The sequence below is a fragment of the Panthera tigris genome, chromosome D2 (genome assembly GCF_018350195.1).
Source record: "Panthera tigris isolate Pti1 chromosome D2, P.tigris_Pti1_mat1.1, whole genome shotgun sequence".
Lineage (NCBI taxonomy): Eukaryota > Metazoa > Chordata > Mammalia > Carnivora > Felidae > Panthera > Panthera tigris.
Window position 1 is genome coordinate 12,082,782 of NC_056670.1, and position 24,647 is coordinate 12,107,428.

Sequence of the window (24,647 nt, forward strand, 5' to 3'; positions counted from 1 at the left end):
ACGTGAAAATAGGCTTGAGAATCATGATCCAAAAATGCACTTAACATTAGTGTCCTTTGCCCCCTTATCAGATGGGCAGACCTCAAAGAGCCGAAGAACGAGTGTCAAGAGGAATGTGACAAATGGGCACAGCTGCTGAGACTGCACACTGCTAGAATCTTCTTGAAGGGCAAGCTAGCGGTATCTGTCATAACTTAAAATGCAAATACCCTCTCAGTACATTCCGCTTCTAGGAAGTGATCTCAGGAGAAATCCTCCACTGTTCTCCTGTGTCAGGGAATTAGCCCCTGTTCCAAAGGGTTTTGTTTTGTAATTACTGTTGGGGTTTTTTATTGTTGTTGTCAGAACCATACTAGATTTAAGATCCTACAGACATTAGAGCGCTAAATGGCGCACTACTAGTCTGAAAGCTTTGTTTCTAGGAAATCAACATACTCATGATGGAGACATTTATAGTATTTTTATCTTAAAGGAAGATGTTAATTAAAGATACGTGCTACCATTTCATCAGAAAACATCATCAAAGACCCCAAGCTATGGAAGGGTACTCACCGAGCTGAAGCTAAAACCAACTGAGTGAATATTCACTTTGCCATAAATGCCCAGAGTGTCTATCTTCCCCGGGCTAATCCTGTGGGCATAGAGCAGGATATGTTTCCCATTTACCGCCACCTAGATGGACACAGAACACCCCGCCACCCCCAGAAAAAAAAAGTTAATACGTTAACGTGTCCAAATTTAAATCCCGTTTCCTTGGGTTTCATTTTATACCTCTTCCCCCAGGTCTGCACATCACACGTCTGATCAAACTGTGACTGAAAGCATCCATAACACTAGCAGTGGTTCTTAACTTCCTTTGAGCTCTGATCTGATTAGTCACCATGGACCCTCTCCCTCCACACCAATTAGGCATTCATGAATATATTGCATGCATGTGTGCACCTACGCGTGTACACGAGGCATCCGGGGTTCAGAGGTTCCCCGGATGCCCTAGGCCTGTGAGCTCAGGTTAGCAATCCGCCCGGCAAGCTTGCCCACCTGCTCTCCTTGAGGACCACACTCCAAGGAAGAGGACGCTGCACGTGGCAGGCTTTCAGTAAATATTTGTTGAATCCTGAATGAACGGACATGGGCAAGCTACTCAATTTATCCGCGATTCCTGCTTAGAGCAGGACAAAGCTCTTCCTGAAGAAAGGGCTGCTGTTGTGATCAAGTCACTCCCGTGAGTGCCCGCAGCACATTGCCTGACGGCAACCCACTCCCTGTCCCTCCCTCCCAAATAGGGAATGTCGGGAAAACAAGCAGGATACGAAACGGTCTCGGACCTCAAGGAGCTTAAAATCCCCTTGGCACGTAAAATAAACACAGGAAAACGCACAACAGGACAGGAACAAGAGTTTTCGAGAAGGATACAGGTACAGGCGCCCAAGAAGCCGGGGAAGGGAGGGGAGAATGGAGTCCGCGCCCGAGATGGGGAGGTTTTCACGCTAAATTGTGCGAATCTCTCTCTAGTCTGGGGGGCTCGAGGTTCTACGGCGCTTGCAGGCAGGTGCATCCAAAGCTCTAGGGCTTTCCATCACACGTACGCACTATGAGCACTGTGTCTAGACCGCTCGATGAAGCCAGCGGTGGCACTTCTAAGAACTCTGGATCTAGAATCTCACGATCCTGAAGGACTTGCGGCAGGATTCCCCGTCGATGTTAGTTCCAGATTCCCAACCCCCTCCCCGGGTGACGGTGACCACAGTTTACTCTCCCACAATTGATACAGCTCTGCGCCAATTCAGAAGTAAGCTCGGCTGTGCAGCAGAAATGCCACACAAAGAGGTCTGGAGGCCCCGGCCCCACAATTCCGGATGCCACGAGGCGCAGGCAGAAGCTGCGTCCCAGCCCACACTTAGGTACCCGCCGCGCCCCTACTTCAGGGCAAAACGATAAAGCCACTCTTTCTCTTGACTTAAGTAACGTAAGGGCGGGTTCGCCAACGCGCAAGCCTGCCTTGGGTGCCGCTTCTCATTACCTTCATTCTCCCAAACCCACCTGGAATTTGTCTTTCAACACCATAATCACAATTTCAAAAGATTTTTCTTTTTTGAAAGGCGTGTCGTAGGTGATCTCCTCCCATCCCCATTTTTCATTTTTCAGAGTATTGCAGACGATGCAGTCGGACCACTTGAAGCGTGGATTGAAATGAAAGGCCACGTCGGCGCGGGGCTTCACGCTGCTGCCGCACTGCAGATCCACCTGGAACCTGCGGGAGTGAGGAGGAGTGAGGAGGGAGGGTCGAGGGCAGCCAGGGGGCGGGCTGCAGGTGGAGGCCTGGCGAGCTGAGTGACCCGCGACTCACCCCCGCGCACCCACCCAGCTACCCAGAACATGGAAGCGAGGGCCGGGTTTCTAGCTGCCGCGAGCCAGGAGAAACAGGAAGGACCTCGCCCTGGGGACAGGAGAACGGTGACCCCGAAGCCTGCTTCTCTAGACGACGGAGTCACCTGGAAATGTCTGGGCTTTCTCCTTCAGACTTCACTTTCACTTATTTAAACCACTGTTACCCGGGCATCGGCCACAGAGAGCTGGCCCGGCCCCGATGCCGCCTAGTCCGCAGTTTGTGCCCAAAGCGAGCATCAGACAAAACAGCCCGAAATCGATCTTCAGAGACGCCGTGGGGGTGTCAGACGGCAACCAGACCTCGTCCCTGGCGTCTGACCACAGTCCCTGTCATTAACCGTGTATCTGATCATATTCCAACCACACTTCGAACAATAAAATGAAAAACTCAAGTTTTTTGATCTCGGTCTTCATTCCAGTCTCCTCGGCACCTTGGCCTCAAGAGTATCGAAATGGTCTCCCCCGCATCAGTTTCTGTGGTTGTTCCACAGTCACGAGAAGACAGCTTAGTCACCTCCTCCATCTCACACCATGGTTTTTACCTGTCCGAATCACAAGGAACATGCCCACGTATCACAATCAAAGTTCCAGGCTCCAACTGCTCAGGAATCGTCCCGACATAGGGGATTACCTAGAAAAATGATTGTAACAAATGTACGTTTACATAAACAAAACGGGAAGACTACATTTTGAGAGTCTGCATACAAATCTGCTCAGAATCTAGCATTTTCCAGATCACTGCTGAAACAGCCGAGATAGTGACAATATCTATACACCTGAGTTCTGTGGGAAAAGACACAGCTGAAAGTTCACAGAACATTTTATTTGGCCGGGGGCTTTGTGAAATAAGATACTTAATAGGACAATTATGATCTAGAAAAAACAACGTGCTGGAAGTCAGGTCCCCTCCCCCTCCCCTTTTCCTAACATTCCATGGATGATCCCGACGGCAGGACGAGACCACACCAGGTCCCGTGCCCACACTGATGGAGACCGGGACACTCACCGGCCCGCTTGTAGAGGGGCACCAGGTGAGCCCCTCCCCCACACCTGGGATGGGGGTGTCTAATCCCTGCCAGGCCTCCCGCCCACAGCTCACCGGCCCTGCTGGAAACCAGAACCACGAGACCTCAGGGATGACCCTGGGGGCCTGTGGCCTCTCCGGACGCAGCAGCACCCCCCCCCCCCACCCCCCAGCGGCCTGACCCGGTCCCGGCCACGGGCTTGGGTTCGACACGGTATCCGTGTCTCCTCTTGCCCCCTCATCACCCGGAGCCCCACCTCTTCGTCTGGGGCCGGACACACCATCAGATCTTGTCGCTCCCCTTCCGCAGGGGTGACAGGCTCCCCGTCCACTGGCTGCGTCTGCGGCATCACAACCCCCACCCTCTTCCACTCGGGAACGTCGGAGCAAGCCAAGCCGGCCAGACCCCATCATACCTCCCGCCAAGCTCCCCCGAGTTGTGACACGCATGCTAAAACCTCTCCTAGGTAGCCGGTCGCCAAGAGCTGAGGCCTAAAACAAGAGCGGGCACATCCAAGTGGTTGCGGATTGGTGGCTCCTAAGCTGAAATTCTCGCCTCAAGCGCGGTCTCCTCCGTGGAGCCCTTTCCCGACCCTGGGCCGTGGCACCGAACACCCCGCCCGGCCCGTGAGCTGCACGGGGCGGGCCGGCTCCTTTACACCCCCAGGACCGAGGTCAGACGAACGCGCTCCCACCGGCCCGGTGCCGGGGTTCTGGCAGCCCCACACGCAGGACGAGCGGCGCGGGTCGTGGCCTTAACCGACGAGCAGAGATGAACGAAAACCGGAAGTAACCGAGGCCGGCGAGCATCTGGCATCACGGCAGACGCAGCGGGCAGGGCGGCTGAGACGAGCGGCGCCCGTCACGCCCAAGAACACCCCCCAGATGCGCACCGTGTGGCCGCAGCCGCCCGTCCAAGCCGTGGGTTTTGTGCAGAGAACGTGGAAGGCACTCCGCTCGCACACTGATCTTCCCGGCCGCGGCGGATTCCCTTCCACGGCGTTAAGTCTCTTAATAAACTGAGACCTGCTTTTGTCGCTTCAAGTCTTACGCCTGTTCAAATTCTATTGATGCAGAATGTTTAATAATGCAAACATGTTAGGGATAATATTAAGTGAGAACAGAGCCTACAAAACTACACACGGTTTGATCCCAACTAAGTTAATAATAAACATTAAAAAAAGAAATAAGCCAAAAATGTTAATAGTTTTCTTGAGGGACGGGATTGTGTTTTTCATCCTGTATTTTTATATTTTCCCGAAAATAAGCGTTTATATTTTTATAACCGCAAGTTTTTGTTGCATAATTTTAGGGTTGGAAAGGGCTTTCTGAGACCAATAATCTATTCCCATCACTGCTAGGAAGTTCTTCGCAATCGTTACTCAGTTGTTCCAGTCTAGGAAACAACAGCGCTGAACATTTTAGTCCCTTGCTGTGTTCGGCATCTGGACGAACGCTTTCTGCTCGGGAGAGCACCCTAAATGATGTAACTCTCGAGGGACTTGGGCCACGTGACACAAAATGCCCTGCAGCCCACAGCCTCAACTCAAAACTGCTCCTCTGAAAAGCGAGAGGGGCATGACTTTGTAGGCAACCTCAAGCTCTGATGCTTCGCAAATAATTCATGTGGAAAAAAATTAAAACACGGTTACGATGGCTCCGGAGACGATACCAGAAGCTTAAGCCCCACTCGTTGAGTTTAGTGTTTTCTCCCAGAACTTCCTGACTCATCCCGCTTCGCCTGTTTCAGGGTTACTTATTCAGTGTCGCTCCACACGACGGTCGTGGGTGGACTCCAGCTAGAAAGACGCACGACGGCCCATCCGGAGGCGCTCCTAGAACAGCCGGGAAGAAGTCAGACACCCGCGGAAGGAGAAGCAGAGGAGAAACATGACCCTCTGGCCGTTCAGAACCAAAGTCTCCTTCCACGACTGGAAGGGCCTCTCCACCTGCGAACATTCGGCCCCACCCAGACTGCAGCGAGCGGCCAGGGTGTACGACGAAACCCGGTCACTCAGTAGCCCCGCCTCAGACTCCAAGTTGGAGCCAGGGCCCAGAAGCCGCCATCGGGCGGCGTTCGCCCCGCCAGCGGGCAGCGGCCACGCGCAGGCGCAGCCGAGGCGCTGGCGGTGTTGCCGGTACCACCCGTGTCCAGGGGTGGCGCCAGAGGTCTCGGCGGAAACACTTCAGGCGGGACTTTGGACGCGGTCCGTGACCGGGCCTCGCCAAGTCCGGTTCTTCAAACCTACCAGCGATCCGGAGAACCACGCGGTCTCATTTGATACATCTTAGTTTAGCAATTCACAAATTAATCATCTCTGCTTAGAGGCTGGCTTTTATGCTCGCAACTACAAACCACGACTGACTCAAGGGCTTAAAATATGGGGAGGTAAGCCAGTGCCAAATCAGTGCTTCAGAAAAGTGTATAAAGAGTTCCGAGCTGCCCAGAGACACTTTATGGTGGAGGTGTGATTTGAGCTGGGAGCTTGGGAGGAGAAAGCCAGTTCGGGTAGAAATGTCCATTTACGAAAGCAGAGAGGCAGGAAAAGATAAAACATGTCTGCTAGAGAGTAAGCAGCAAGGGAGCAGTGCCAGACAGGCAGGGTCAGATTTTAGAGAGATACAACGAGGGAGGGGTACCTGTGTGGCTCAACTGCTTAAGCGTGGGACTCTTAATTTCCGCTCAGGTCATGATCTCCCGGTTCGTGGGCTCGAGCCCCGCCCCAGGCTCTGCGCTGACAGTGGTGGAACCTGCTTGGGATCCTCCCTCTCTCTCTCTCTCTCTCTCTCTCTCTCTCTGCCCCTCCCCCACTCACACTCTCTCTCTAAACAAACATGAAAACAATTTTTTTAAACATGTTAAAAACAAAAAGGATGATATAATGAAAATGGGGTTTAGGAACAACAGTCCAGGGGGGTAAAAATGTGCCGGAGGGCAGGGGTTATCTGGGAGACTGGCTACTTGCAGGAAGCCTGGCATAAGGAGAAAATATAATCCAGGCTGATGGCAGCAGACACTGCGGGCGGGGAGAGGAAGAGCGAGGTACGAGAAATATTTCAAAGGAAACCATCTGTATCGGGCCACCAACTAAAATGGTGAAACTGGGGAGGAAACAGATTCAGAAGGATGATGAGGAGTTTAGTTCTGAACGCTTCCCGTGAGACGGCTCAGCAGGACATCTAAGAGCGAGCCTGTATGACTGAACAGAGTGGGAGATTCAGCACAAGTTAAGTGAAGGGCCAGAACTCATGCTCTAAAGTCAGAGCAGAGGTGATTATGAAAGATATCCAGGTAGATAAACTGAGAGGAAGGAAAAGTCAGGGGCAAAGCCTCGATGGGTTTGTAAAGCGAGGGAGTGTGCAGAAAAGGGAACAAAGCAGAACTGACTGCTGTCCTTGAAAGGTGGCCTCCTTACGAGGTTGGCCCTTGGCTGGTGTCTAGGAACTTGGATGTGGGGACAGCACCCACCACCCACACGGAAAAGGGTGGTCTCCTGTTCGCAAACTGTGTGCAAACAATCCAGTTTATGCTAAAAACCTGCTCTCCTTCCAGGAGTCTGGAATTTCGGTACGTGCTAGGCAGAAGCAGTCCTCGAGACCGGCCCCAGATACGATCTCCCGGCAGTGACTCTCTGATGAGCTTCCCCGGTAGGCGACGTTTCACATGCACCGTGACAGCTTGCTGCTGGGGGATTCAAGTCCATCTTGGGTGACTCCACTGAGAGAGGGCCCATGGGACCTTGCGCCTGGTCCCCCTTAGACTTTGCCCCAGGTGCCTCTCCCTTTATGACTTTCCTATCACTTCACTATAGTAAATCACAGCCGTGAGCAGGACTGTGCCAGTGAATCATCACAATGGGGTGTGTGTCGGAGACCTTGATGCAGCCAATGAGAGAGAAAGGAGAGAACGATCGATCGGTCAGGCTGGACACTCATATCAGGGAAGTCCTTTCGATACGGGAAGACTGTCAACATCTCGGACACGGCAAAATAAGGAAGATTAAAAAAAGATAATGAAATGGCAATCATATCTTTTGGCCCAGTGATTCCGCTTTTACAGATTTATCCTACAAAATACTGGCACGTATGCTTAAAGACGCATATACTGGGATGTACATCACAGCACTAGATACAATCACAAAAGGAAACAGTCCCTTAATGGAAACTGGTTAAAGGAGTTATAGTATATCCATACAGTGGCCCAATTATGCAGCCATGAAAATAAGTGAGAAGCTATAAGTGTGCCAGTCTCTCCAAAATGTATCAAATGGAAAAAAGCCGCATACACAACAGTTTATATACAGGCATACCTCGGAGATATTGTGGGTTCAGTTTCTAAACCGCTTCAATAAAGTGAACACTGCAATAAAGCTATTCAGATAAATTTTTTGGTTTCCCAGTGCATAAAAAAGTTGTTTCGGGGTATCTAGGTGGCTCATTCAGTTAAGCGTCTTTTGATTTCAGCTTGTGTCATGTTCTTGCAGTTCGTGGGTTCGAGCCCCACATCGGGCTCTGAGCTGACTGCACAGAGTCTGCTTGGGATTCTCTCTCTCATCTCCCTGCCCCTCCCCTGCTTGTGCATGCTCGCTCTCTCTCAAAATAAACTTAAAAAAAAAAGTTACGGTTACATTATACTGCAGTCTATTAAGTGTGCGATAGCATTGTATCTTTAAAAAAGTGCATTCCTTAACTTAAAAATATTGCTAAAAAAAGCAAACCATCATCTGAGCTTTCAGGAAGCTGTAATCACCGATCGCCATAACAAATATGATAATAATGAAAAAGTCTGAAATATTGCCAGAATCTCCAAACTGTGACACAGAGACATGAAGAGAGCAAAAGAGAGCAAATGCTGTTGGAAAAGCGGGCTGCCACGAGCCCTCGCTCTGTGCGAAGCACTCGGTAAAACGGGGGATCCTACTGTACGACCCAGATGCGGAAGCAAACAGGATCTATGAAGTGATACACACAACGCGCACGCTCGGACACTCACGTGTGTTCTCAGGAAGGATCTACAAAACCTGCTGAATGTGACTGCCCTCAGGGAGGGGAACTGAGCACAGGGTACATGGCAATTTTATGTGTTCGTGAAACCCTCAAATACTCTTTGAATTCTTACAAATGATTTACACATACTCTCTTCAGATTTTAAAAACAATGATGATAAAGGAAAAGCCACTGAGGTTTGACACAAATGAAATGAAATTCTGAACGCAGCTTCTGTTCAAACTATGCGGGGCTTGGCGGCACGGGAACAGCAGAAGTGAAACAGCAGAAAGACACGGACAGAAACGGAAACAAACCCGAGAGAGGGGAGCTGATCCAGGGAGGAAGACACGACTTTGGTTCTGAACTAAGTCTAAGAAGCGGGAGCCTCAGGTAAAAGGCCGGAACAATTTATACACTGTGTACACGCTCAAAAGGTCTGACGATGATCAGGAAAGACACAAAGAGAAAGCAAAAGACACGACTAGTGAAGACAAGAAAGAAATTAAGAAAGAGTTGAAAAAAATTTAAGAAAGAGTGAAAAAACAACAAAAACGAAAACCAGAGGGCAGAGCTGTGGTGAGGACATCAAGTCCGCAGAGACAGACGCTGACGCTCTCAGGACCGGGACCAGCAAGGGAAGAACAAGGGAACAGAGGCTGGAAGGGACCTCGGAGGTTAAAAGATTTTACGGTTTTGTTTTAAGGTCAAGTGGTAAGGGACAAAGGATGTCGGGTCAAATGGTAAGGGACAAAGGAGAAAAAGATAATGTGGAAGCGAGCTTCCGAAGGAGAGCGGAATGGTGAGCTTTTGAGCGCCAGGTGGAATGAATGGTTACAAGCGGCCTATTAACTCACAACAGCCAATCTGAGCCGCTGCTAAAATTCCTGAGATTTTAAGGTAATCAGCTGGGATACTGCACAAGCTAGCCTTCGAAAACACTACTTTCTTGCGTTACGGTTATTTTGTTAGTGATCAGTCAAAACCCTGAGGGAGAGCTGGAGCCGAGTGTGCGTGCTCGGCGCTGCGAGTATTTTAAGAAGTGAAATTTAAAGACAGGGCTCAATGTCAGTTTTGCTATTAAGTTCAATCTTTCTACCTCCATCCTTTTCTGCTTTGAGAAGAGACCATACATATACATATATACACGTACATAGGCCATCTGCCAAAATTATCTGCTCTGGGACACTGTCACCACGAACCATGCTCAGAACGGCAGCAAGGCCTTCTGGGAGCCCTGGCTGCATTTCCTGCCCTGGGGCAGCACCACTTCCCCAGGCCCTTCCTCAGGAAATGAACCTTCCTCAGGAAGATGTGCGCGCACGTTAACCTGCAAAACTGCTTTCGGGGTAACGTTCACAGAAGTCATCTTACTGAAGCGCAGAACTGAGGAGTGTGACCTGACCATCCCTCCCCCTCCAGGCCGGAGCCAACACGGTACTTCGGTCACCCTTGACAGGCAGCATTTTTTTTTTTTTTAATCTTTGCAGAAAGTCAGTCTACAACCTTGAGATGTTTTGAACTCTGGGATCCAGAAAAGCATTTTAAATGTCTCACTGACTTCAAATTCAGTCAGTCTTCCTTTCGAAGCCAGTACTATTTAAGGCTATTTCTTCTAAAACTGAGTTTTGCTTGATGTGGCGATGGTACCTCATTCTGCACAATGACGTCAAAGCTTAGGTTAAGAAAAAGAGTTACAACTACAAAGTGAATGAATAACAAGAAAATGAGACCGGGTCAGGGTCATGCTTCGGGGACCCTCCCCGTCCCTCTCTTGCCCACGAGTCTCTGGGGACGGGGGGTTATTTAAAAAAAAAAAAAAAAAGTAACTCTATCTTAGACCTAAATTCAGGATCCAGCTTCATATATGTGGAAACTAGACATTTCTAAAGACTCTTAATCACCACGTAAAACTAAAACCCATTCATTATTTCCAAGGACGTACACTGAAAGTTCCAGCAACTGCAGTCCCTGGGGCCCTTGAACCACAAGACTCTCATTCTTCTCTTTCTCCGTCTTGCCACTAGCTTTTGGCCTTTTCCCTGCTCAAGTACGAAGCAGTATTTGAAAGGCAAGGGAAAAGCTGAGACATTTACTTCTCATGACCAGGGTCTAATTAAGAAAGAAAATTAAAAACTTTTAGAGCAATGAATCCATTTTCCTTTAAAATATTGTCTTGTGATGATCCTCCCAGCACCAAAGTCAGCTTCCCTCCACCAGACCCCATGCTCTCCCTTCAGAACACGTTCTCACCACCCTGTACGGTCACTGTGACTTTGTCCTCCACCAGACCGAGCTCCGAGGGCCGTATCTGTTTTTCGGTCAGCAACCGGCACAGTCCCTCTCACACAGTGGGTACTTTCCATACACGTTCACTGAATTTGATGGTTTCCCCCCCCAGGAATAGATAATTACTATCCAATTGGATTTGCTCTACATCCTGCCACAGATAAAAAGTGATTTCATAGGAATCAGTTACCGGGTTATAGGTGACATTCTGCAGGTTGTTTAGGGACAACATCATTCTTTTCCACCTTATCGTTGATTGAGGTCTCTATTCTACGTATGATCGAAGGTTTTAAGACTTCTCAGATTGAATCGGAGGCACCTGTCCTGTGTAAAATCAAAACAGAGGGAAAGAAAAATTAGCATGCATCATTTTTCTTCATATCGTAACTGACTCCAAGTTTAAGTTATATTAGTTACCAAATAACAGGTTGCTATTACCATCAACGATCTGACCCCCAGATCAGATCAGGGAAGTACCTTCCCTCGTGTACTTACACGCCAAACAATTTGGGATTATCAGCAGGAAACAGGAAACAGTGACTTAAAATATACATTAGTAGAGGAGAGGGCTCAAAATGGCCACACGGGAAGATCCTGAGCTCACCCCCTCCCACGGACACAGCGACTCTACTGCTACACATGGACTACCTCCTTTTGAAGGGGGCCTGGGATCTGGATGAACAGAGCCTCCGCAAGAAGAGGCAGAGATACAGCCTCACGAATGGAAAAACCACATCCCAGGCAACGGCATTCCACAGTCCAGACAGATCTCAAAGGCACGGAAATTCTCCCAGAGGAGTCCGAGATTCAAGCTCGCATCAGGCACCCCAACCCTTCCATCCTGCACAGATGGCCCGGCCCCCAAAACAGCTGGCTTTCAGAACCAACAGGGAATCACCCATGAAAACTATAGAACTACAGGGGAAGGAAAACCCATTCTTGAAGGGCCTGTGTGAAGACTCCCTCGGCCCAGAAACCAGTACAAAAATACCAGACCAAAAAACACACAGACCAGAGGTGAAGGAGACCCACTTATTAGCCTTGGAGCATCTGCGAGAGAAGCTAGGACAGCTGGGCCCTCTCCCGGGGAACCGAGACACCGTCGGCAGTCATTTTGCTCTCTCATTCTGCCATGCTGATCCTGGTGGACGCCATTTTGGAATCCGCTTTCTAGACTGCTCATGTCAGGGGGTGCACACTGCTGAGAGCCCCACGTAACCTTATGTCTCAGCGTGGCCTTGCTGCCAACAGGACAGTGACCCTGCCCAGCAGAGCAACCTGAAGCGGTTCAGGCAGGCCCAACAGCCAGCGGGGCAGGAGGCCAGCCCTGCCCACCAGAGCACGTACACAGTCGTAGCCCTGCCGCAGGGGAGAACCCTGGAGCAGCTGCCTCTGGTGGCCAAGGGGGAGCGCGTGTCTGTGCCCCATAGGACATCCACATAAAGCCGCTCCTTCAAGAACAAGAAGACCAGGAGACAGAGCTGAACTACCTCATCCATACAAACACAGAGTGAGGCAAAACGAGACGGAACAGTATGTTCCAAACACAAGAACAAGACAAAACTTCAGAAAAAGAATGAAACAAAACAAAACAATGTACCCAATAAAGAGTTCCAAGTCATGGTCGAAAAGATGCTTACTGAACCGGGGAGAAGAGCGAATGAACAGTGAAAACATCAGCCAAGGGAAAATGCAAGAAATTACCAAAAAAACCAGAAAGGAATCTAAACATAACATGAAAGAAAGTCATAAAGTCACAGGAGAAGAGAGCAAGAGAACTGTAAAATCAACCAGAAAACCATCAACAAAATGGCAATAAATACATACCTGTCAATATTTACTTTAAAAAAGTAAATGGACTAAATGCTCATCAAAAGGCTTAGGATGGCTGAATGGATTTCAAAACAAAACACGAAAACAAAAACACACAAGGTAGAGGACTGTGGGAAGACGGTGGAGTAGGAGGACCCTAAGTTCACGGTGTTCCCAGATAACATTCATATCAGCATAAAACAGAAAATGGCCCAAAGGCAGAACAAACTCCGCAACTAAATGAAGAAAAAAGACCACACAGAAGAGGGAAGGAAGGGTGGAGACACAGTGGAAAGCTAAACACACAGTCCAGGAGGGAGGAACCCACAGGTGCAGAGAAGGGAAACGGACTATCACACCAAGAAGACCCCACAGGGAAGACAAATCCCCGTAACATCTGGCTTTGAAAACCGGAGGGGCTAGATTTTGTGAGTTCATGCAACCAGTGGGATTTAAACCTGGAATTTTAAAAATCAGCGGGCTCAGCTATGGGAAAGCCGGGAGGGAGAGAAGCTGAATCCTTGACCTTAAAGAAACGGCTCAACAAACAGCCCAGAGATACTGCCTAGATAAGCAGCAATTTGAAAAATGCCTGAGGCACACGGGAGATGTATTCACTCATCTCCGAGCACATCCAGCAGGAACAGAGATCAACAGGGTACTGCTCCAGGAGCAAAGACCCTGGTGAGCACTATTTCCCTCTCCCCACCCTGCAGAAACACACAGCCACCTGTGGGAGCCAAAGCTGTGCTGACATTCACCACCTGAGTTGCTTCCACTGCTTCAGGAATCTGCCCCTCCTAGCCAGGCCTGCCTCATTCTGCTTCAGGACCTCTCCTGCGAGAAAACCAGCAGCAGGCAAACCTTGCTAACACCACTGCCCCACCGCACCCCTCTGGCCCCCATGTTGGGGGTCCACGCCCTCCGATACGCTCTGGGCTGGAGCCCATTCAAACCAGGGCCACAGGCCTGGCCATGTGCAAGCAGCCCCAACCGGGGCCAGCACCACTCCAAAGTGACTCCCGCCCTGGGGAGAGGGGACGATAACCACACACACCAGTCTGACTGTGGACCCAGCAGTGGGCTGGGGGCAGACACCTGCTCTGACCGCACACCCCACCCACCAACTAAAGCTTCTCAGGGAACAACGCAGACGGCTCACCCTGAAGTTCGGAGCTACTGCATCTCTGGCAAATGCCTGCTCTGACTCAACTCAAGCCCAAGGCAGCCCGAGACTGGTCCACTAACACCACAGGGACCAAACGCTGTCCGCAGCCGGCAAAGACAGCCACTGCAAATGAATGGGCTGAAGTCAAAAGTGGCTCAGCCACAACAGCAGGGTGCATGCAACACACACACACGATACCCCTCAGTGAACAGGAGCTCCTCTTCATAAAGCCATGATTTTCAAGAGCAGGAAATGTAGGAGACTTTCCTAACACAAAGAAACAGACCCAGAGAGTTAGACAAAACGAGGAGACAGATGAATACGTTCCAAACAGAAGAGTAGGACAAAACCACAGAGGAGACCTAAGCAAAAGGGAGACAAGTAATATGCCAGATAGACAATGCAAAGTAATGGCCATAAAGTACACACCTGACTTGAGGAGGAAAGTGGAGGATGTCAGCGAGACACTGAACAGAGATTTAAAAAACAAAAAAACAAAAAAACAAAAAAAACAATCGAAGATGAGGAACACAATAGATGAAATTAAAATACACTAATGAAATAAACAGTAGAGTACCAAAGCAGAAGAATGAATCAATGACCTAGAGGAGAGAGTAATGGAAAGTAATCAAGCTGAGCAGTTGAAAGAAACAAATTATGCAAAATGAGAACAGGGAACTCAGTGACTCCATCAAGCTCAACATTCATACTATAGGAATCCTAGAAGGAAAGCAAGAAAACAGGGGACAGAAGTGTTATTTGAAGACATAATAGCTGAAATCTTCCCAAATCCAGGAAGAAAACAGACATCCAGATCCAGGAGACACAGAGTCCCCAAGAAAATCAACCCAAAGTGGTCCACACCAAGACACATAGTAATTAAAATGGCACAAAAGTAGTGACAACAAGAGAATTTTAAAAGCAGCAAGAGAAAAGAAAACAGTTACATACAAGGGGAACCCCATGAGGCTATCAGCTGATCCTTCAACAGAAACCATGCAGGCCAGAAGGGAATAGAATGATATATTCAAAGTGCTGAGAGGAAATAAATCTGCAGCCAATAATACTCTATCAAGCAAGACTATCATTCGGAATAGAAGGGGACACATGCAAGCTAAAAGTAAAGGGATGGAGAAACATCAGGCAAACAGATTTAAAAAGAAAGCCAGAGTAGCAATACTTATATTGGTCAAAACAGACTTTAAAACAAAGACTACAAGAGGCAAATAAGGATACTACATAATCATAAAGGGGACAACCCAACAAGAAGATATAACAATTATAAATACTTATGCACCTGATATGGAAGCACCCAGATACATAAAACCATTCATAACAAACATAAAGGAACTAATCAATAGTAATACAATAGTAGTAGGGGACTTGAACACCCCACTCATATCAATGGACAGATAATCCGAACAGAACATCAAGAGAACAGTGGCTTTGAATGACACGTTGGACCAGATGGATTTAATAGACATCAGAGCATTCCATCCTAAACCAGCAGAAAACACATTCTTTTCAAGTATACATTCTCAACAACAGATCATATGTCAGGCCACAAAACAAGCATCAATGAATTAAAAAAGATCAAAATCATACCATGCAGCTTTTCTTCTAGTTTCGGTGAAACTAGAAGTTGACCACAAGAAAAAATGTGGAAAGAGCCAAATACATGGAAGTTAAAACATGCTACTAAACACTGGATGGGTCAATAAAAAAAATCAAAGAGGAAATAAAAAAATATATACATGGACACAAACGAAAATGAAAACACAACAGTCCAAAATCTTTGGGATGCAGCAAAAGCAGTTATAAAAGGGAAGTTTAGAGCAATACAGGCCTACCTCAGGAAGGAAAATCAAAAATTAAACAATCTAGGGGCACCTGGTGCCTCAGTCAGTTAAATGTCCGACTTTGGCTCAGGTCACGATATTGTGGTCCATGAGTTTGAGCCCTATGTCAGGCTCTGTGCTGACAGCTCAGAGCCTGGAGCCTGCTTTGAATTCTGTGTCTGCCTCTCTCTCTCTGCCCCTCTCCCACTTGGCACTTGCTCTCTCTCTCTGTCTCTATCAAAATAATAAATAAACATTAAAAAGAAAAAAACAAACTAAGCAATCTAACCTTAAACCTCAAGGAACTATGAAGAAAAAAAAAAAAACTAGCAGAAGGAAGGAAACAATAAAGATTACAGCAGATACAAAGGATACAGAAACTTAAAAAAACCAATAAAACAGATTAGTGAAAACAGGAGCTGATCTTTTCTTTGAAAAAATCAACAAAATTGATATGCCTTTACCCAGACTCATTAAGTAAGACCAAAAAAATCAGAAATGAAAGAGGAGAAAAAACAACACAGAAATACAAAGGATTGTAAGACAATATTACGAAAAACTATATGCCAACAAATTAGGCAAGCTAGAAGAAATGGATAAATTCCTAGAAACACATAACCTACCTAAATTGAAGAAGAAATAGAAAATTTGAATAGACCGATTACTAGCAATGAAACTGAATCTGAAAATTAAAAATGCCCAATAAACAGAAGTCCAGGACCAAATGGCTTCGCAGGTGAATTCTACCAAACATTTAAAGAAGAGTTACTACCTATTCTCAAACTATTCCAAAAAAGATAAAAGGAAGAAAAACTTCCAAATTCATTCTATGAGGTCAGCATTATCCTGATACCAAAACCAAATAAAGATATCACAAGAAAAGAGAACTACAAGTCAATATCTCTAATGAACACAGATGCAAAAATCTTCAACAAAATATTAGCATATCAAATCCAACAATACATTGAAAAAATCATTCACTACGATCAAATGGAACTTACTTTTGGATACAAGGGTGGTTCAATATTCCCAAGTCAATAAACATGATACACCACATCAATAAGAGAAGGATTAAAACCATACGGTAGTTTCAATGGATGCAAAAAAATATGTGACAAAGTACAACATCCATTCATGAGAAAAACCCTCAACAAAGTAGGTTTAAATGGAACATATCTCAATATAGTAAGAGCCATATATGAAACCCCACAGTTAATACCATCCTAAATGGGGAAAAACTGAAGAGGTTTTCCCCTAACGTCAGGAATAAGACAAGAATGTTCACTCTCTCACCACTTCTATTCGGCACAGTACTGGAAGTACTAGCCACAGCAGACAAGAAAAAAGAATAGCAGGGACCCAAATTAGTTAATAAGACCTGTCACTATTTGCAGATGACATAATACTATGCATAGAAAACCCTAAAGACCACACCAAAAAACTACTAGAACTGCTGAAGCAATTCAGTAAGGCCACAGGATACCAAATCAATGTACAAAAATCTACTGCATTTTTATACACTAATAATGAAACAGTAGAAAGAGAAATTAAGAAAACTGCCATTTCCAATTGCACCAAAAATAGTAAAATCTCTAAGGAATAAAGTTAACCAAGGAGGTAAAAGACTTGTACTCTGAAAACTGGTGAAAGAAACTGAAGATGGCACAAATGGAAAGACATTCCAGGCTCATGGAATTTGGAAGAACAACATTTGGAAGAACAAATGTTGTTAAAATGCTGATGCTACCGAAAAACCACGTGTATGCTACCCGAAGCAATCTACATATTCAACACAATCCCTACCAAAATAGCAACAGCATTTTTCACAGAACTATAACAAACAATCCTAAAATTTGTATGAAACCATAAAATATCCTGAATTGCTGAAGCAATCTTGAAAAGGAGAAACAAAGCCAGAGGTATCACAATTCCAGATTTCAAGTTATATTACAAAACTGCAGTATTCAAAACAATATGGTACAAAAATAGACACACAGATCAAGTGGACAGAATAGAAACAGAAAATAAACCTGTGATGTTATGGTTAATTAATCTTCAGCAAATGAGGGAATAAGGAATTGGAAAAAACAAAACAAAACATGCAATAAGAAAAAAAACATTCTCTTCAACATCTATATGCTGCCTACAGGAGACTCACTTAAGATCTAAAAACACACACCAACTCAAAGTGAAAGGATGGAAAACACATTCTACACAAATAGGAAAGAAGCAAGCTGGTACAACAATACTTGTACCAGACAAAACAGTTTTTAAAACAGTTTTTAAAACAAAGACTGAAACAAGAGACAAAGGAGCATTACATAATGATAAATCAACCCAACAAGAAGATGTAGCAGTTATAAATATTTATTCACCCAACACAGAAGCACCTAAATATATAAAGCAAATACTAACAAACACAAGAGGATAAATTAACAGCAATACAGTAACAGTAGGGAACTTTAACACCCCACTTACATCATTGTATAGATCATCCAGGCAGAAAATTAGTAAGTAAACACTGGCCTCGAAAGGCACATTAGACCAGGTGGACAGAACAGATACATTCAGAACGTCCCCTCCAAAAAGAGCAGATTACAAATTCTTCTCAAGTACGCATGCAAATTCTCTAGGAAAGATCACATGTTAGGCCACAAAATAAGTCTCAATAAATTTAAGAAGACTGAAATCATATCAAGCAACTTTTCCAACCACAGTGGAATTAGAAATCTAGAAATCAATTACAAAAAGAAAACAAACAAAAAAAACCCCACAAACATGTGGAGACCGAAGAACACGCTACTAAATAACCAAAGGGCCAATGAAAAAAAGTCAAAGGAGAAATAAAAAATACCTTTAAACAAATGAAAACACACCATTCTAAAATCTATGGGATGCAGCAAAACTAGTTCCAAGAGGGAAGTTCATAGCCTATCTCAAGAAAAAAGAAAAAAAAAGAAAGAAAAAAAAAAACCAATCTAATCTTAAACTTCAAGGAAATAGAAAAAAAGAACACAGTACAAAATTAGTAAAAGGAAGGAAATAATAAAAATCAGAACAGAAATAAATGAATAGAGACCAAAAAAAGTAAAGATCAATGAAAGGATTCTTTGAGAAGATAAACAATACAGAAAAACCTTTAACCAGACTCATCAAGAAAAAGACAGGGGCGCCTGGGTGGCTCAGTCAGTTGGGTGTCTGACTCCTGATGTAGGCTCAGATCATGATCCCAGGGTTGTGGGATTGAGCCCCACACTGGGCTCCACACTAAGCATAGAGCCTGCTTGGAATTCTCTCTCTCTCCCTCTGCCCCTCTCCCCTGCTAGGAAAGAAGGCAGGAAGGCAGGAAAGGAAGGGAAGGAAGGAGGGAGGGGTGGGGAGGGAGAAAGGAAGGAAGAAGACAGGGACGAAAAAATAAAATCATAAATGAAAGAGAAGTTACAACTGATATCCAGAAATACAAAGGATCATAAGACACTACTAGGAATGATTATATGCCAAAAAATTGGACAACCTACAAGAAATGGATACAATCTTTCAAGACTGAATCAGGAAGAAACTGAAAACCTGAAGAAACTAATTACTAGTAAGGAAATTGAATCAGTAACCAAAAAACTCCTAATAAACAAAAATTCAATACTAGAAAGCTTCACAGGTGAATTCTACCAAACATTTCAAGAATTGGGGTTATTTTATTTATTTATTTTGAGAGAGAGAGAGAGAGAGAGAGAGAGAGAAAGAGCATGTGCAGGGGAGGGGCAGAGAGAGAGGGAGAGAGAGAATTCCAAGCAGGCTCCACACTGTCAGCACAGAGCCTAACGTGGGGCTCGATCCCACGAACCATGAGATCATAACCCGAGCCGAAATCAAGAGTCAGACACTTAACCAACCAAGCCACCCAGGCACCCCAACATTTCAAGAATTGCTAAGACCTGTTCTTCTCAAACTCTTCCAAAAAACTGAAGAGGAAGGAACACTTCCAAACTTACTCTACAAGGCTAACATTACCCTGATACCAAAACCATAGAAAGACACTACACAAAAAGAGAAAATTATAGGCCAATAACCCTGATGAACATAGATGCAAAAATCCACCACAAAACATTTACAAACTGAATTCAGCAGTATATTAAAAGGATCATACACCGGGCGCCTGGGTGGCTCAGTCGGTTAAGCGTCCGACTTCAGCCCAGGTCACGATCTCGTGGTCCGTGAGTTCGAGCCCTACGTCTGGCTCTGTGCTGACAGCTCAGAGCCTGGAGCCTGCTTCGGATTCTGTGTCTCCCTCTCTCTCTGCCCCTCCCCCATTCATGCTCTGTCTCTCTCTGTCTCAAAAATAAATAAAAAAACGTTAAAAAAAAAAATTTAAAAGGATCATACACATGATCAAATGGGATTTATTCTGGGGATTCAAGGTTGTTTCAATATCCACAAATCAACGTCATACACCATATTAATGAAACGAAGAATGAAAATCATATGAACATCTCGATACAGAAAAAGCTTACATTCAACATCCACTTAGGATAAAAAATCTCTATAAAGTGAGCACAGAGGGAACATACCTAAATGTAATAGAGGCCATATACAGGCCTACAGCTAATATCATACTTAACAGCAAAAAGCTCAAAGCTCTTCCTGCCGTATCAGGAACAAGTGTGCCCACCAACACCACTTTTATTCATCAGTTTTGGAAGCCCTAGTCACAGCAATTAGGCAAGAAAAAATAAATAAAAGGCATCCAAATCGGACAGGAAGAAGTAAAACCGTCACTATTTCCAGATGACCTACTACATATAAAAGACCCTAAAGCCTCTGCCAAAAAACTATCAGAATAAAAGAATTCAGTAATGTTGCAGGATTGAAAATCAATATGCAGAAATCTGCTGCATTTCTGTACACTAATAATGAACTCTCTGAAACAGAAATTAACAATCCCATTTACAATCGCATCAAGAAGAATAAAGTACCTAGGAATAAATTTAATCATTTGAGGTGAAAAACCTGTACTCTCAAAACTACAAGGCACTGATGAAAGAAACTGAAGACAACACAAATAAGTTAAAAGATATGTCGGGGCGCCTGGGCGGCTCAGTCGGTTAAGCATCAGACTTCGGCTCAGGTCATGATCTCACGGTCCGTGAGTTCGAGCCCCGCGTCGGGCTCTGTGCTGACAGCTCAGAGCCTGGAGCCTGCTTCAGATTCTGTGTCTCCCTCTCTCTGACCCTCCCCCGTTCATGCTCTGTCTCTCTCTGTCTCAAAAATAAATAAACATAAAAAAAAAAATTAAAAAAAAAAGATATGTCATGTTCACAGAGTGGAAGAATTAATGTTATCAAAATGCCCATATTACCCAAAGCAATCTACAGATTCAACGCAATCCCTTTCAAAATACCAATGGCATTCTTCATGTAACTAGAACAAACAATCCTAAAATCTGTATGGAACCACAAACAAAACCAAAAACAAATAGCCAAAGCAATCTTGACAAACAACAAAGCTGGAGGTACCATGCTCCCAGATTTCAAAGTGCACTACAAAGTACATAATCAAAAACAGACACATAGGGGGAAAAAAACCAGACACAATAGAATAGCTCAATAGAACAGAACAGAGAGCGGAGAAATAAACCCACGCTTACATGGTCAATTAATTTATGACAAAGGAGGCAAGAATGGAGAAAAGATAGTCTCTTCAGTAAATGGTGAGAAAACTGGACAAGCTACATGCCAAAGAATGAAACTGGGCCACTTTCTTATGCCATACACAAAACAAACTTAAAACGGATTAAAAACTTAAATATAAAACCTGAAACCATAAAACTCTTAAAAGAAAAAACATAGGCAGTAAGCTCTTTGACGCCAATCTTAGCAGTATTTTTTTGGATCTGTCTCCTCAGGCAAGGACAACAAAAACACATTTTGTTAATAACAAACTAACGAGTGGGTCTACATCAAAATAAAAAGCTTTTGCATAGTGAAGGAAACCATTAACAAAAAGGAAACTTACTGGATGGGAGAATACATTTGCAAATAATACATCTGATAAGGGGTTAACATCCAAAATACATAAAAAACTCCTACAACTCAACATCAAACAATCAGATTAAAAAATGAGCAGAAGACCCGAACAGACATTTTTCCAAACATAAACCTCATACAACTATTGAATCACTATGTGACAACTGAAACTAACACAATGTTCTATGTCAACTACTATTCAATAAAAAAAGAAACAAGTTTATCAGATCATGCAGGCACCTTAACGCAGAAGAGGTTAATTGTGATAAGTAAAATCAGCACTAACTGTCCTTTATTTTTACCACCAAAATCCTGAGGTTGCTCCAACAGAAATAAACCAAATAATAAACTTAAAACAGTACACTCCTAGAAATTCTCTAACTTGGAATTTATTACTAAAAATAAAATAATAGCAAATCGTCCTGTACAACTACCAAAGATACTCATTTATCTCATCGGTAAAATGAAAATAATAGCATTCACCTGACACGTTTGTCCTGAGGGTTAAATGAATTAATAAAGCAATGGAAAGAAAGTGCTTTCTAAATTTGAGCTCTTATTTTAATAGAAGGCATTCCTCTTCCTCCTCCAAAGGAAACTAGTCAAAAAGAAAAAAGTCTAATCCCTTGAATAACAAGGATACAGTTTTCCTTGTGGCTTAAAACTATGGGGGGCGGGGGGCAGGGGGCGGTTGCTACGCATTAGCCACAGTTTGAAAGATGAAAGCACCCCACTGACAGAGGTACCCATTTAATAGCTCCGGCGAAGATTAAAGACATCAAGCACAACTAAAAGAGAAACGAAAGTAAAACTTCTACATTTTACTTCCGCCAATTCTCTCATCGCACCAAAGAACAATACGCAGTAACCACAACTATGAGTTTCTATTAAGAAAAACAAGAAACTGCATCCTTCTTGGTTTACCACCTGAATGCCCTAAACTGTCATTAATTTAGACGTTAGTCAAAACCTCGAAACTCTTCCTTCTGCTCCGTAAAATTCAGGAAGCGCGAATACGAGCAGAGGGAAAGGATACAGAGATGCCATAGCCACATTCATAATTTACACCGCGACCAGAGAGTGACCCGATTTAAGCCACAGGCTTGCAGGAAACCGGTTGTTCCCAAAGGAGCCACACGGACCGGTCCTGCAGTTTATTCGCTTCACAAAGAGCCATCATTATGTTTTGCGGACAAAGCAATTCAAGTGACCTCCGTTTCCGAACTTTAACACTGCAGTCAAATGACTCGGCATCTTGCACCAACGTGTTCAGGGTCCGGGAGAGCAAAGCAGGTCTGTCACTAAACGCACAGAACTTGTCCTTTAAAAGGTGGCGCAGGAGAACCGCGGGCAATCTGGCGGGGGGCCAGCAGGTGCGAAGGCAGACCTGGTGGGGAGGGTCTGCAGCGGGGCAGCGGGAAGGGCCGCGGCTCCCGATACCCGCTCCCTCCCGGGAGCTTTCCCGCCACCCCGCCCCACGCTGCCGCGGAGAGGACCGGTGGGACGGGGTGCACCCAAGAGGTCCCACCCACCAAACTCCGAAGTGGAGACAGCGATGTCCGCATCCCCTCCTCGGCCGGCGCGCCCACCGCAGCACCCAGCGGCTCCCCGCCCCGGAGGATGGCCGCCGGCCGACTCACCGCGGGATCGGCGTGGCCGGCGCTCCACGCACCCGGCTGTTTCTCCGCCGCCGCGCGTCGTCCGGGATCCCGGGATGCGTGGGCGGCTACGGGAAGCGAGAGGAGTCAGTCCGCTTCCATTTCCCGGTTCGCGCGCCGCGGGGGCGTCGCCGTCGGCCCCGCCTCCGTCTGCTGGGCGTGCTCGGGGCTCTGCTGGCGTGCGGCCACCCCCCAGCCGGGCCTCCTGCACAGCCTCCGGGGATCGGAACGCGACCGGCTTGCTGCGGGACGAACGGAGGGGAAGGACGGCAGAGAGTGTTTTACAAATTCCCGAGCGCACCCACCTGCCCCTGCCCCTGCCCCGTAGTCGGGGTGGGAGTGGACGGAAGTGGGTTGGAAAGGAGAAAGCTGATGCTCCCTCGGCCCGGGGCTTTCCGCCGGCTCCGGTGTCCCGGCCTCTGCAGTGGGTCAGAGTCCAGATGGTGCTATGAAAGATAACCCGACGTGGACGCGCCCCTTTTTGCCAGTGCACACCCTGGGGTGTCAGTGAAATGGTGGGGGGATGGGGTCAGTTCGGCTGGACCGCGCCCGGCCCGGGGCGCCCCGTCTGGTTAGTCTAATGGACTTGCCTCCGCTGTGGATCACCCGCCAATTACTTCGTGTGTTGGTGTTTCCTAAATTACACACCTCCCTAGGGAAAAATGTCAGCAGTATGGGGCACAGTAACCAGCAGAGGAGATGTTCAGTAAAGGACCGATTTCTCACCCAAGGACCCCCCCTGACCACTAGTTTGCTGTAAAAACAGAAATACAAATAAAGCCATGTACCTTGGACAGCTGGCTGCTTTCAGTTTCTTTTCTGTTAGGGACCGCAAAGTTCTCACGTTCCTACTTGTCTCTGCTGGATTTGTATCCACGTTTGTTTTGAAAGACCGTTTTGGTGTCCCGGCTCTGGGCTTTCTTCTCGGTGGCTTTGGTTTTTATTATTTTGTATTTAAATTGAGAAATTCATCACAAATCCCATACCTGTGAACTCACGTTCCGATTTACTATTCCTTTTTGCTCTCTCTCCTACTCATTTTCCAAGTTTGATTCACTTTCCAGGATCCAATTTCAATAGCTGCATTTAACCCTTGACGTACTCTACCTTGGATTTGTACTTCTGCTTCTGCGGGTTGTGTTTTATCTATCTAATTCGATTTTAAATTGAAAAGAGAAACGTGTATGTTCCCCCAATGCCCAGTGTAATGCTTTACGTGAAGTAGACACTGAATATTGAGTTGAAATAATAGGTTATTGACAAGGTGGGGAGCAATTAGATATCTACACAATTTTGCCTGGGTTTAGTACCTCTCCTTTGCAAAAGAAGTTGAACTCAGTACACATCAGTGCTCTTTTTCTTTGTTAAGGGCAAATGTGACTAAGTAAATGAGCCAGAAATCCAGTGTTGAAGTAATTCTATATTAACATATGCACAAAACCAGAGAACCTATTCTTAGAAATA

General features: G+C 45.8%; 1 protein-coding gene across 7 annotated transcripts in view; it reads right to left on the reverse strand.

Moving 5' to 3' along the window:
• LGALS8 (galectin 8) overlaps window positions 1-24,647 on the reverse strand; it is a 35,420-nt gene that overhangs the window by 7,153 nt on the left and 3,620 nt on the right. For 2 of the 7 annotated variants that reach the window (XM_042960002.1, XM_042960007.1), the window contains exons 2-7: window positions 23,972-24,114; window positions 23,166-23,425; window positions 10,878-11,011; window positions 2,931-3,019; window positions 2,041-2,251; window positions 553-672 (exon numbers count right to left, since the gene is read on the reverse strand). In XM_042960002.1, the coding sequence (XP_042815936.1) occupies window positions 553-672; window positions 2,041-2,251; window positions 2,931-3,019; window positions 10,878-10,922 (465 nt within the window). In that variant the 5' untranslated portion in view covers window positions 10,923-11,011; window positions 23,166-23,425; window positions 23,972-24,114. Of the gene's footprint in view, window positions 1-552; window positions 673-2,040; window positions 2,252-2,930; window positions 3,020-10,877; window positions 11,012-22,736; window positions 22,986-23,057; window positions 23,122-23,165; window positions 23,426-23,971; window positions 24,115-24,647 lie in introns of those variants that run through there. The other 5 variants (XM_042960004.1, XM_042960003.1, XM_042960006.1 and 2 more) reach the window with 5 other exon arrangements.